The 15,817-nt window shown below is 36.8% G+C and overlaps 1 protein-coding gene across 5 annotated transcripts in view; it reads left to right on the forward strand.

The window, feature by feature from the left end:
• The window catches only part of LOC131027445 (protein arginine N-methyltransferase 1.5), a 113,730-nt gene extending 102,021 nt beyond the window's left edge, over nt 1-11,709 (forward strand). For 3 of the 5 annotated variants that reach the window (XM_057957518.2, XM_057957520.2, XM_057957517.2), the window contains 4 exons: nt 10,625-10,712; nt 10,813-10,906; nt 10,988-11,085; nt 11,266-11,709. In XM_057957518.2, coding sequence (XP_057813501.2) covers nt 10,625-10,712; nt 10,813-10,906; nt 10,988-11,071 — 266 coding nt within the window. In that variant the 3' untranslated portion in view covers nt 11,072-11,085; nt 11,266-11,709. Of the gene's footprint in view, nt 1-10,624; nt 10,713-10,812; nt 10,907-10,987; nt 11,086-11,206 lie in introns of all 5 variants that reach the window. The other 2 variants (XM_057957521.2, XM_057957519.2) reach the window with 1 other exon arrangement.
• The last annotated feature ends 4,108 nt before the right edge of the window (nt 11,710-15,817 follow it).

The following is a 15,817-nucleotide window of genomic DNA, read 5'->3' on the forward strand; positions in this document are numbered from 1 at the left end:
TCTTGAACAAAATCACCTTAGATGCTAAGGGTAAGATCAACTAAAATGATTCCAAGGTTTCTAAATGTCAGGTCTTGACGAGTGGGTAACTCAAATGTCAATGTGAATTGCTGTGTTCACTTGGGGACTTACATAAATGTTCGGATTGTCTTCTTTGATCATGAAATATGTGGAATAGGTGTGCTGACAACTTCGGATTTAGCAATATAGTTCTGGACTTAATTCTTACTAAAAAAATGGGCAAAAGGAATAGGGTTCAGGAAATCTATTCTAAGCCTAGGAATGTAGGAGATGATGAACAAATTTAGTGGAATCAAACTAGGCAAGATCTCACAAACAGGTATTGACACAAGCTTAGTGCAATCATCTAAGGTATACTTATGGATTTTCAAACTATTACCACCAAACGTTGACACCATCCAAGTTGACGCTTGTCAAGGGATGCATAATAATTGAAGTTAAGCTTACTCAAATTTCCAGTTGACCACACATGGCGCACTTACCAACGACAAGAGGCTAGTGGTATGGATTAAGGATTCCACACAAATATATTCAACAAATCTTCCACTCAATCTAACAAACATGGAAACAAATTCTAATCTAACTTAGAGGAATCGGGAACCATGAATGCAAAGACAACATTTGAAGAGCAAAATCACCAACAAATTGAACAATGATTTAGATTCAAATAGCTGCAACATATACCAACAATTCTACAAAAACTCTCTTACAAATGAGAGACAATGAGGTATATATAGAGTCTCATACAAAATGGATGGCCAAGATTAAAACTAAATCAAGGGCCAAGATCATGCCAACAAAACCCTAGAATTGCCCTAATTAGGGTTTACATAAAAAATGGAGCCACCAACAGATGGCCCAATAGAAAGATACCTAGTCATCAAATAGAGAATCTTCTAGAAGATTTATCCCTGCATCTCTCTCTCTCTCTCTCTCTCTCTCTCTCTCTCTCTCCTAGCATACTCCAAGAAGCTAGCCAATACAGAATCTAACTCCTCCATGGAAATGCTAGGTAAGGTATCTTGCTGCAAATCAATCATGTCCAATGCGTTCGAGCAAGGATCCAAAGTGTTCTCCCAATCTAGCATGAGCTTCTACGAACCATGAACATGAATCAACAAAGAGACCAAATCATGATTTACTCTTCTTCAAAGAGTCCAACTGACAAAAATACATAAGTTTCATCTTGTCTCTTAATTCGACTAAGTGTAAACCACTAGCATCACTAACATCAATATCCAATAACTCCTCAATTGAGGCAAGGATCTTCAACTGAATATCTTGAATTGATCCTTTCATCTCTGTACAACTCAGGTGGGCATTCTCATAAGTTGATTTCTTCATGGCCAATGAACAATACCAGCCATGGAAATCGTATCTGCCTCCACTGTGCACAACATTCTCCTTGATCAATGTGGACTTGGGAATCTTCTTCAAAGTTCTAAGGCGTGGAATAGTCCTTTCCTGGATAGGCTGGAATTCTTCCCAAACTCCCTCCAAATATTGGATTCTAAACATGAGCCCTATTGTCCTGTCATATGCCTAGACAAACTGAGTAAGGAAATCATTCGCCTGTTTTCTTGCACTTTCAATCCACTTCTCCACCTCCGAGAGTATATCTCTTGCTGCCTCATAGTGTGAATGTAGTCCATGATCAACTGCAATAGGGGATATAAGGGTGGGATTGTCACGCCTTATCCCCGCAATGTACTCTCTAAGTCTGATATTTTCTTCTCTGTACTTCTCCTTCTCTTCAATCTCTCTATCCAACCTTGTGCTGATCACCCTAAGGTTATCACCAACCTCCTGAAACTCTTGCTCTCTTGTAGTACGGCCAAGGGCAACTGAAGTAATCTGGACATCCATAGGAGTAGCAATGTTCGCCGTTACACCTCCAATAGGAACAACCACCTGCGCAATCCGCATTCTCGTCTCAGCTCTAGCTATGTGTGACAAGATCTTAGCTCTCTTAGGTTCTGGCTCGTTATTGCTCCTAGCTAAGTAGTCATCAATGTTATCAATAGGCTATACCTCTATCATTTTCTTACTGTTTTCCATACTCTTCATAAGCCAATCAGGAATAGTGGATATCTCCATACCATCATCGAGACATATCTCTCGATCAAGCCCTCTCAATGCCAAGATAACATCATCATCATCATCATCAGGATTGCTTCTGGTCAAATCATGTACCTCATTTCCCAAACTAACTTCCAAAAGGATAGTAGGAAATCCTGTCTGATCATCATACTCATTCGGCGGAGCAGATGTTGCGGTGGCATGTAAATCCTGAATATTCTCTGGTAGTATCACTGTGTTGGAACATTTCTGGGTCTCCTTGTTCTGTTCTATCATTTCAACTTCCTTAATTGATGGGACACTGAGAGGGGTGAAGGAATGATAGGCTAAGGAGTGATAGTCTTTTGTTTCTTCTTCTTGACCTCCTCAATCTTTTTCCCTCTGGCCTTGACTCCTCCTGGAGTGTTTTTCCTTCTCTTGGGAGCTTGACTCTCTTCATTCGCATGAATCCTAACATCATTGATAGTCCTCTGATCATCCTCGGAAGCAGATTCTTCCGGATTCATCTTTTCATAAGTGAAGGAAACACCCATATCAACTAACTTATTCATCTGAATATCTACCCATGCACGGGAGAAACTCAAGACCTCTCTTATCAATATTTTCAAATCTATCTCTTTTGACTCTTACCAAATAGGCAATAAGATCGCCTTCTTCATTTCATTTTCATACTGTGGATGCGTATGATCTCTGTCATCTAACACTTGATCAGGAATGAGGAAAAGTCCACACTTCCTCATGAAATCCATTGACATTCCGGACCACATTCGTCTGTTCACTGCTTACTCGTCCATCAGGTTGGCCCAATAATCTTCTATGTCTACCTTGTGGATGAACTTCTCTCCCCTAATCCTTCCAACTTTCTTATCGGGATCAAATCTTTCTCTTTTCTTGAAGGTTGCAAATCGATAGAATGCAAGCTCCTCACTCGCAGTGCTAGCGGCTAAGGCAAACCAACAAACTTCCAACGTCTTCCCAACTGAAATAGGGAATGTCATGCCTGCCCTATGCTTCTCTCTCTGAATGGAATCAAACTCTAGAAGTTGTCTCACCACTTCCAACAAGATCATTCTGTCAGAAGGATACCTAGGAAGCTTGTAGAGTTTGGATTGAAACCCATGAATCCTAAGGTACGTCAAAGTGGGAAACTATATATACCACGATCCATATTTCTCTATCAGCTCAGTTGCCTCCTTGGACAACCTCCTGTGGATTTCGCCTTGTAGCATCTGCTTGATGTACATTGTGAATACATCATTCACTCTCTTATAATCTTCAATTCTATACATGTTCAGCTGGGGATAGCACTCATAACTCCTAAATTGTCCTTGCCGATTCCCGAATTCACCTCTGCATATCAAACCTTTGTATGTAACAAACCGTGCAAGCAAGAAGTCATGGCGAATGACTTGGACCGCTCTACATTTCTCAGCTGAAAGTCCAGATTGTCACTTATGATTCTAGACCAATTTATCAACGTCCCTCTAAGACAATCCTGGATAAAATAGAACATCCATCCATCGTATATTGCACCCTGCGGCATCCCCATCACTCGGTTAAGCAGGAATACTAAATCACTATATTCCTCTTTGAAATCTGTGCACATGAGTGTCTTGGGAGCCTTGGAATGATGAGGCCTAGGCTCGATCATCCACTCCTTATTCACCATGGGCTTACACGCATCCATCTTCTTCTTATATCAATCTTCATATTCATCTTTAGTTACATCCTTCATGTCTGCTCCATGTGGAATTCCAAACACTTCAGCAATCGTATCCTCAGCAAGGTAGGCAACGACGACACCCTTAGGAGTTTTCATCATTCGGGAGCGAGGATCATAACATCGTGCACACTCTAGGATAAGCTCACTGCATTGTATGGACTGTGGAAATCTAGTGGCTTGAAAAATACTGCTCTTCATAATGTTCACATACGCTGGGGAAGGTATCTGGCTTCCAACTCCGAACATCCGCTGTTGCATCTGGTTCAGGTTCAGGAAATGCATGTTCGTGTCCGTTATCTCCTTCCATCTGGATGACATCTTGGATTCTGGATAGAATCTAGTCTCAACAATCCTTTGTTGTTCTCTCCTTTCCTCAAGTCCGGACATCACACCTGTACGAAGCTTGAAGTTAGAACTTAGGAAAAATATAATATTCTTAATAAAATTCCTGACTTCCTAATGATTTAGACTAACTAGGGTATAGAAATCAGGAAAATAATCCACACTCTTGGTAGATTTCAACAATTTAAATACAAAATGTGACAAGGTTAGGGTATGAAACCCTCATGAAATCAACACCTCCTTATACTTAGAAATTTTGTGCAAATCAAAGTGCAAAGAAGTATACCGGATCAACAGTGACTAAGGAAAGGCGTGAAAGATTGTGTTTTCACACAAAATTATGTTTGAGGACACCTTCCGAAGTCAACAATGGCTGCCAACAAATCTGAAGACAACCTGCAACTAATAAATTAACCTCTCAAAACATGTTGCAATCATTCAAAATATGCACAAATTCATTGAAAATCAATCATGATGACGAAAACAATCAAACTAAGGAACATAGGTATGGCTGATAAAAGTTAAATTTTTGAGGACAAGCAGCCAATAATGACGTTGCAGACCTGTGACAGCCCTCCAATGGTCTGAAAATGATCTAAAAATGCCCCCAAAATATCTCCAAATGTAAATCGCTGTAGTTGTGGTTGGCTGGGCAATAAAATATAAGTCTGGAAATCGATGATCAGCCAACAATGGAGGTCGAACTAGCTGTAGTAATGGCATAAAAAATCAGATCTGAAGTAATCACAATAGGTAGGGAACAATGGCAGCCACCAAGCGTGAATCCACCAAAATATGGCATCAAACTCTTGCAAAACCAAAATCGAAATTGTCCAGCTATGGCGCCACCTCACACAAGTCTGAAAATGTCATCAAAGGCACTCCAATCTGCCAACTTAGGTCTGAGAACAGCAAGCAAGGAAAGCAGCACCAATGAAAATCGCCCAAGTTTGGAGGTAGAAACCCTCAAACACAAAAATCGCCCAAGTTTGGAGGTAGAAACCCTCAAACACAAAAATCGCCCTTAGCAAAATCGCTACCTCACCAAAAAAAGGCAAACTTCACGAAAAAATCGTGGCATTCAATCATCAATGGCAGCCACCAATCATGTCGCCAAGCTGGAAAAAGAAATGGCAATGAGGAAAAATGGCAGCAAGAAGAGTCTTCAATCAATCACTTTACTTGAACACTTCCTCCAAAATCGCCAACTATGGAGAAAATCGCCCTTGCATAGACACACTTGGTAAACTCAATAATAAAATAATGCTGGCTCTCTCCCTATTTGAACTCACTTTCATCATCAAATCTCACCACACTAGCAATGTGGGATAAAACACTTATTCTTATACTTGCTTGGTGAAACCGATTTGCTTCTAGAAGGTTGAAAACATTAAATGCTCATTGCAAATGATTAATTGTTTTTTATTTTTTTAAATAATCATTGCCTTTCATTAAAAACAATTAAATGGGGCTCACTTTATTAAAATATTTCAATTTAAATCCAAAAATGGCCAATTGGGGAAAATCGATCCCAGTAAGGATTAAAAAATCCCATTGAAAATCATCAAATGTGCATAAAATGGGGGTCTAGGGGAAAATCGATCTAGGTGTGGAATGAAAATTCCACTTAAAATTAAGTCATCACACAAAAATACCCCTCTGGTGGAAAAACGACCCCAGTCTGGATGAAAATCCGGACTCAAAACATTAGAAATCTCTCTCAGTGGAAAATCGACTTGAGTCAAGATTGAGAGTTTGCACAAAAATCCTCAAAACTTGTCACAAAAGACCTGGTGGAAAATCGACCCAGGTGTGGAATCAAGACAACTGTCATCCACAATCCCATCCATACTTCTTGGTGGAAAAACGTGGTTTGTCAGGATAAATCCTGACACTTAGTCAAAATTTAATGCATCCAAGGGAAAAACGACCCTAGTATGGATTCACAGTGGTGAAAAAATGGGGCAAGTCTGGATTTCAAGGGAAATCTATGTCTAGTCTGGATTTTGAGTGGGGAAAACCATGGGTAGTTAGGAATATGAGGGGAAAAGCACCTCTAGTGTGGAATTTTGACCTTTCTAGGAAACTTCTACTCAAAACCACTAGGAAACTTCAAAACTCAATAAAACTCAACTGGACTTAGGCAAATTCACTCAAAATGGAGTGTAACACAAGGAAATATATCGGGATAAAGTTCGAAATCAACTTGAATAACCTCCTAGGAGCGAGAAAACAATTCCAAAAGGTCCAAAACATCTTAGCACTTAAAATCACCGATGTGGACGATCAAAAAACACCTTAATGCTCGAAAGGTCAACACTTAGACAAAACCAGGATCATTAAAAAATCTCAACTTTCACGCACTTTAGCCTACAACTTCAAAAACCCTGAACGACACTAGGCATGACCAAAACTTCGAGACTCGGGGTAGGAAACACAAAATTGCCCACTAAGCTGCCAAAACCCTAACCTAAACACACGGAAAGCAGGAAAAGTGGGGGTCCCCGTTAGCAATGGGGCGATGTGTGAAAAGGTCACAACACTACCCTACCCAAGGAAAAAATTACTGGGATTGGCAACTTAGCTTACAAAAGAACATGAAATAACCATATACCAAAGTGACACACATACTTTGGGAAAATCCATTAATAAAATTCAGTTTGTAGGCAGGCACATATCCAATATATTATTTAGCAACAATGTTACAATACATTCTTTGAGCCATTGTGTTTTTATTAGATCAACTCTCTTTAATTCTAGAGAAAAAAATGGTAGTATAACTTTTAAGAAAAAAATGCATAATGCTTTCGTCTCAAGCCCTCAATATATAGGCTTTGGAGGCCCAAAGATACCATCAAAAGACAAAGGCCCAAAATATCATGGTAAGAATTCTAACTATCCATTCATAGATTGTAACTTGTCACACGAGCATTTTTTACCATAAGGACCATAATGGACAAATGTAACTCCCAATCACTCCCCCATGAAGCACTGATTATATCATATGCCTACTAAATAAGGAAGATGCCCTTACAAGTCCACTATGTAATCCCTTCATCAATGCCTCGTTAAAACAATAGTTTCAACTCCTAAGGGAATGATACAATAATTAGATATCTCCACCCTCACATTGGCATCCATTTTGCCCACTTCATAATTCTTGAGGATATACACATAATTAATCATCTATGAACATTTAAGTTACTTAAAATCTTAAGGTATGGAAGACAAATAACACACCTAATCCAAACACATTGCTTCACATCGCTACCACTAATGATCTCATTGTGGCTAGTAGTGAGCTTTTGGTGGCCAATAAAATGGTATCTTCATTCTCAATGAGATGGCCATTAAAGACCTTGTCAAACACAACTTTGTAGATTTATTCAAGGGAGAAACTAGTGCATGTCCACCTATGGCCACTCTACCATTTGAAAGGTCAACGTGGACCTAGTAGAATAGACCATGACCAGAAACATGTCCCCATCATGTGCATCCAAGGTCACAACACTCTTTGGCTAAGTCACCATGTTTGTGTTTTGAGTTTAGAAAGGAAAAAATTCAGATCAAATTCATTAATGATAAAATTTAAGAAAAAAAATTGTGATTAAGTTCAAATAATATAAATCTAAATTTTTGTTAATGATATTAAAATAAATATCAGTAACTACATTATTTTAAAATAATATATAATATTTAGTTTTTTGTATTACAATGATATTAAATACCTATTAATATACTACTTTATTATTTGACTATGTCACCGTGTTCATATAAATCCCCTCCATACCTATATGGGTATGGTTTGAGTCTGGGTCCAGATCCGGATCTTGGGCTGGTTCACCTAGAATCCCTCTTGGGCTCCTTAGTAGGGACCCTAGGTAAACTTGGGCCAAACCTTGGGGGACCCAAGGCCTGCCAGCCCCTCGCCAATCTTGCCAAAAAAGAAGAAAAAAGAAAAAGGTTATTTGTAAAAACATTTTTATGTGTGTAGGCACCTATTTTTCGCCCTTTAAGTGATAAAATTGTGAAAACGGCATGTGCAATGAAGGCTTGTGTGGTTTCAAAAGCCTTAATCTGGGCTTGGTGGCAGGGGTTTGGAAAGGGTGCTAACCATCGACCCCACTAGGAGTGTTGTCCCCATATCCCTATATGAGGGGCTCTACCCCTCAACCCCATTAGGGGTGTTCTCCTTAAACCCCTATGAGGTGTGTTGCCCCTCAACCCCATTAATGTCTCCACTCCCTGATCCCCACTAGTTATTACAACCACTTTTCACATAAGAAACTTGATTAATGTGAGGGGTTGATAAAAATTTGGGATCTAAGTCTTGGGTGTGTTGACTTAGATGCTATTGTTGCACAAATTGCCAGAAAATATCTTTAGATGAGACAGCTTGTACAATACATGGCTAGTGGAAGTGGTATTGTAACTCATTGTGGTTCAAGTGAAATTGAACCAAATGTTGACTTTGGTGCATTTAATGAAGATTATTAAATATTGATTGTAATTTTCATTGTGTATTGACATTTGACAAATCACTGAATTATGAATTTCTGAGTATTTTCTTTTTAGCAAATTATAAGGTATCTAAATGTTTTTTAATTGACAATTATGAGTATCCCTGTTTTATATTATATAATTTTAAATTTGTACATACATACATGCATACATCCATGCATCCATGCATACATACATACATACATACATTTACAGACATACAAACATACATACATACATGCATCCATACGTCCATACATGCATACATACTGGGGTTACCCAAGGAGAAAAAATTGTGGTACCCACACTTGTACCAGAACTGGTAATTTATGTAATGTCCCCTTGTTGAAATAGGATTTATTAATAAATAATAATAATAAATTAAAATATAAAAGAACAGAAATAAAATATAATATAATTGAAATTTAGTTAAGGTTAATAAATGGTCAAAAGGCATGAAATGAAATGTTGTGACTCCCTCAAACATGAGATATAAAAGGGAAAGAAGAGAATTTCATTTGGGGAGAAAAGAGATGAAGGAAAAAACAAGGGAGCAAAGGGATTAAGGAAGGAAGTGACTCTTCCAAAGGGGCAGCAATGATGAAAGGTTGTGACCCTTTTCGAAGGGTGCCAATTGTGAAAGGTTGTGATCATTATGAAGGGGTGTGACTTTCCATCACATTGGAGGATATAAAGGGGAGAAATTTTTATTTGAGGAGGAGATAAAAAGGGGAGATCAATTTGAGGAATAATATATTATTCTCAAGGGCAACAATGAAAAATGGCGACTCAATTCTTATGAAAGGTGGTGACCCTTCCACCAATAAAGGAGAACTCATTCCAAGCATTGAAGGGGACTTATCAATCAATGGAGGAAATCAATACAATTAACATCAATTGTCCTAAGAGAGCAAAGAACCTTAAGAAATTAAATACAGATCGAACCATTCAGCAATAGCATTCATCCGAGAGAGCAGCGGTCAGCTTTCAAAGAGGGAAACAGCATTCAAATTGAATCTGTCCAAATTACCACAGCAGACTGAAAATACATAACCTGCAATAATTCTACAAGTATAGTGGGCAAGATTTAGTGTTCTTACAAAAGGGGACGTTACAATTTAACTTGAAGGAAAATCATTTAAGAGTATCTAAAAATATAATTTATTTTCAACTTAGGGTTTTTAATATTAGTTGACAAATCAACCCTTAAATAATGCAGCCAATAATTATAAAAAATTGACAAGACAGAAGAAGCAAAGTCGGCCCTTCAAGCCAAAGTGTCACATATTTGGGTTGAATATGAATCTAATATGCTAAACACTTGCAGCAGCAGAGAGCTGACAGAACCTAAAACAGGCTGAAAATAGATTTATAAGGAGTAACGTAGACTAACAGTATCAGGGGTTGTAGCACTGCTTCAGATCTTGACTTGGATTTGAGTTTCATGTTTGTACATGCTGACCCAAATTAATTATTGATAAATAAAACTATTAATTGAATAAAATGAATGGTTAAAGTTTAAACAGAAATCTAGTGTGCTTTGTTATGGTTATGTATTAGCTTTGTGACCAAATGTTGCAATATGTCCTGTGTAGATGGACACCTAACGGGATGCAAATTCGACACAGCCTAAGCATGGTGGAGGCCATGCTTATTGCATTAATATATAACAAATATATTACATATCATGGTTAACTCTATATAATGTGCATATTAGTTGTTATTGTACCTGTTTATGTATATAAGGTTCATATTGAAATATCATATATTAGATTTATAAATCTGCATTTGCAACAAAAAAGCAAATTTTGAATGTCAAGAAATCCGTTGGGTACCACAATAACTTTCAATACAGATAATTGTTGAAAATTGAAATATTCTGGCAAACCATTTCATGACACTTATGCATGGACAAAAGTGTACATCTATTTGTTATTATATATTTGTCTCTTTTTCTAGGATTTGCTGGATACTTTGATTCTACACTTTATAAAGACATTCACCTTGGTATTGAACCTTCTACAGCAACCCCAGACATGTTTAGTTGGTGAGTTTTCTTTCTAGATTCAACAAGGCATTTTTTCCCTTACTAGAGGATTTATCTCACAAGTTAACTGAACTGTAACAATACATATATCACAATTCAGGTTTGCAATTTTCTTCCCACTTCGCAAGCCCATCTATATTTCAGCTGGTTCAGTTTTGGAAGTTCAGTTTTGGCGTTGTACGGGTGCCACAAAGGTATGCTATGATGCATTTTATTTGTACAATTTGATCTTATAGAGACCAAACAAAATAAACTTTTATGCTCTTTTTACCCAGGTCTGGTATGAATGGTCTGTTACAGCTCCATCAGTGTCACCTATTCACAATTGTGGTGGTCGATCATATTGGGTTGGTTTATAGTTAGAATGATATCGGTACATTCCTTTTACCCTTGCCTTCTGAATGCTTAAACTTATTTCCTCATCCAATCTCACTCAAACCAATAAACTGAAGCAAAGCAGTTTTCTTCTCATTTTTGATATTCTTTGTCTACAGTTACACAGATGACGTGATTTAGCAGCTACTACTAAGTTCCTACCTTTTTTCTATTGCAGACTACATTACTGGATGTCCATTCTAGGTATGCTCATGGGGTTCACTTGCATTTTGCTTGGCCATTAGTCTTTGCTAAAAACTGATTAATCAGTATCAAGAATGTCGGAATTGTTTGAAATTTGAAATATTTGATTAAGCAGAATCAAAGGATTTTCAAGAAGAGCATGAAGAAAATGGTTTCCATTCCAAGTGGAGTTTTATAATTAAACATTCAGCCATGTAGTGTTTAGTGTCCTGGTTGTAAACAATTTTGTATACCTCAATAACTCAAGAGCTGGGCAATCCTAGAAACATGGATGGGTTCTTCAAGAGCCAAATTATGTAAAAGTTTAAAACAGACTTTGGCTGTCTTCTTTGTTACTTGGCCAATGAGTCATGCTTTACTATTCTTAATTGGTGCTTGTCTTTCCCAATTCATATATTCCATCATCTAGTTAATTTTTCATTTGCCTTATTTGATCTTGGTTAATTTTTTAGTCTTGTGAATTATAGTTATGTGTGCTTCATGTCACTGTTAAGCATCATTATTTATAAATATAATTTATGTGATTCGTTTCACCATTAAACATCATCATTTATGTATTCTTGATTACAATTTTGCTGATATTTGCCCATCCTTAATCGCCCAACATTATTTGGCCTTTTTAAAACGAGATTGCTGGATTTATGATTTTCTTCTAATCAATGATTATTTTTGCTCTTTTGTCACATATGGCTAACTATAAAAAACCATCTACATATTTTCTTTATGTTACAATTTTGAAATATGATTACATTCTAATTTTGGGCCCATTAGATGTCAAAATTTCTATGAAAATCATGGATTGGTTACGAGGATCCATCACTGAAAACCATGAATTTTTTACTCACGAGGGAAGTGGTCTTGGATCTTGACTAAACAAATTAGTGAACTTTGTATAAATAATGTTTACTTTTGTGGTTTTTTATTAATGGGATGTGGTGGTTACATACGTATATATTCAAAATATTATTGCTTAATTACAATTTATAATGTTTCGTTTGATGTGATTTTTAATGTTCTGTTTTTGCAATTACTAAGGTGCCTCCAAAACTCACTCCCTTTTCAATGTTTCCAATAGACCCCCTGGAAAGCTAGAACTCTGGCAAGGCTCTTTACTTTGTTCACCTTCCATTGCAGCTATTATAGTTGCAGATGTTAAGGAATTTAAATCAGAGATAGAGAATACAACAGTCTGGTAGTATGCAGTGAAGACAGACTTTAATAGGATCACTGCAATGGATATGTTTTACCTCCAATGTGTATATATATATAGTGAAGACAGACTTTAATAAGATCACTGCAATGGATATGTTTTACCTCCAATGTGTATATATATATGTAGTGAAGACAGACTTTAATAAGATCACTGCAATGGATATGTTTTACCTCCAATATATATATATATATATATATATATATATATATATATATATATAACTCTAACTATTAAACTTCTATGATGATATCGACAACTTGTTCGTTCTTGAAACTGCCACGGTTATTGGTATCAATTCACAACAAGTGTCGATGGTTATAAATAAAACAATGGAGAGTCATGTCCACGTAGGGGCATGACTCTACGTGGCTTACCCTACGGGGACATGACCCTTCGTCCGATGTTCACCGCTATTAACAATAACGATGATGCTCGACTTACTAACTATATATATAAAAAAAAATACTTGCTTCAATCTAAATGAAGCTATATCCTTAACACTCCCTCTTAGCAAAAGAGGATTGAATTTCATAATTATGTCTTAAGGAGCAAAATTCTAGATATACACATTCATTTGACATGATCATTCACTCAGTAACACTTACTAGTGAAATACTTGAAGTCTTATCATTCACTGATCATTCATCTGATATCCAACACACTAGGACAACAACTACTTGAAGTCTTATCAGATTACAACCTTGCTTCTAGTGACAATTGTAACATTGTCATTATCACAGGTGAAATAATTTCAGTATCATGATATCCGACACATTCCGGGACAACAAATTAATGTAGTCAATCATGATATGATTGTTATCATAATTTCCAACATATTTCAGAACAATCATTTAATGATAACAATTCAATAACTCATCATAGCAAATTTAGTATCAAGATTTCCGACACATTTTGGGACAACAACTTAATGTAGTCAATCTTGATAACAGATCAGGAAATTGTGAAAGTCGTCACAATAGTGATTTTACACTTACATCACATGAAAGATCTTCACCTTTCATGACATAACACATACATGCAATATTGCATTCAAGATATTCATGAATATATCAATTACATATGATTAAGATTAATATTAGAAATTTCCATTATAATTTAGTCATACCAAATTTACCTCTAAAGTACTCCACTTTCAACTTTGCGAGAGGTTTGGTGAATATGTCGGCACTTTGTTCTTCAGTGCTGATGTAGGTCAATTTGATGACATCTTTGTCTACCATATCTCTTATGTAATGGTATGGGATTTCTGTATGCTTGGATCGATAATGAAAAATTGGATTTATACAAAGTTTGATGCAACTTTGATTATCACAGTGAATCATAGTGGGTTTTAGGGGCTTCCCAAATAGTCCAACTAGTAATTTCCTTATCCATACTGCCTCACGTGCTCCCATGGAGGTAGCCGTATATTCGGCTTCAATGGAACTTTGAGCAACTGTTGACTGTTTTCTGCTAAATTGGGATATCATAGCTGATCCAAGACTAAAGCAACACCTCGTTGTACTTTTACGATCAATGAAACTTCTTGCCCAGTCGGAATCAGAATACCCTTGGAGTTGTATCTCAACATTTTTATACTTCAGGCCAAGTCCAATAGTGCCACGCAAGTATCTCAGATAATGCTTAGCAACCATTGGGTGATTCTTCTTAGGTTCGCACATGAAATGATTTAACACATTGGTAGCGTAACGAATATTAGGGCGAGTGTTTACCAGGTACATAAGAGATCCAATAATTTGTCTATAGTATGTAGGATATGTAGGTTCTGCATCTACTGCTTCACTTTTGAGCTTATGAAGATTTGTTTCCATTGGGATGGATAGAGGCTTACAATCTATCATACCAAATCTGGCCAGGATATCAGTGGTGTATTTTCCTTGATTTAGGAAAATGTAATTTTCTTTTTGCCATACTTCTAGGCCCAGAAAATAGTGGAGTAGACCTAGATTCTTCATATCGAATTCAACTACAAGATCTTGTTTGCATTTTGCAATGAGGTGATCTTCTCCTATTATCAACAAGTCATCAACATAGAGAACGAGTATTAACATGCCACCATCTGATATTTTGAAGTATATGTTGGGGTCTGCTTCATTTTTGGAATATCCTAGTTTGGAGAGATAACTATCTATCCTTCCGTACCATGCCCCGGGAGCTTGCTTAAGGCTGCAGAGAACTTTTTTTAGTCTACACACAAAGATTTCCATCATGTGTAGCAAAGCCTTCAGTTTGTTCTATATGTACTTCTTCCTCAATAACACCAATCAAAAATGCGGTCTTCACGTCCATTTGATGTATCTTCCACCCTTTGGAAGCTGCAATGGCAATGATGGTTCTTATAGAAGTATATCGGGCAACTGGAACAAATGTCTCTTTATAATCAATTCCAGCCTTTTGAGAGAACCCCTTGGCAACGAATCTGACTTTGTGTTTTTCAATACTACCATCTGGTGCATATTTGATTTTGAATAACCACTTTGATGAGACAATTGATTTGTCTTTTGGTCTAGGTACAATGTCCTAGACATCATTTTTTAAGATAGATTGGTATTCTTCAATCATTGCATCTTTCCAAGCTTGACATGTTAAGGCCTCTTCAACATTTGATGGTTAAGATTTTGTAAGTTTTGTCATGAGTGCAACATAGCATGATTGACTTCTTGTTTTCTTATTCTCTTTGAAGATTTCATCAGGTTCCACATTATTTTCTTCAATCATCTTTCTTGCCCATAGTGGTCTTTTCTTGTTGTTAGGATTTTCAACATTCTCAAAATTAGGTGATTGAAGTTCATGATTTTCTATGCTATTCTCCTTCTGATTTTTAATTGTAGGATTTTCATCTGATTCTGCGGTTATATCATCTTCTGCACTTAGAGATAGTTTATAACTAGCACCTTCTTCAAATTTGACATCTCTACTGTTTTCAATAGATCTTCGTCTTGAAATATAGACTCTGTATCCTTTAGTGGTTTCACTGTAGCCAACAAATATTTCTTCCTTCCCGGAGGGTTGTAGTTTGGTTCTCTTTTCTTTAGGAACGTGAATATACATGTGACAACCAAAGATTCTTAGATGGCTTAAATCTAGTTTATTTCTTGTAAAGGCTTCTTCAGGTGTTATATTCTCTAGGATTGAATGAGGGCATCTGTTTTGAATGTACACAACTGTATTTGAGGCTTCAGCCCAAAATGAGATATGTAGATTTTGATCATGCATCATGGCTTTAGCAACTTCGATGATGGTTCTGTTTTTTCTTTCTGCCACTCCATTTTGTTGAGGATTATAAGGTACA

The sequence above is a fragment of the Cryptomeria japonica genome, chromosome 4 (genome assembly GCF_030272615.1).
Source record: "Cryptomeria japonica chromosome 4, Sugi_1.0, whole genome shotgun sequence".
Taxonomy (NCBI): Eukaryota; Viridiplantae; Streptophyta; class Pinopsida; order Cupressales; family Cupressaceae; genus Cryptomeria; species Cryptomeria japonica.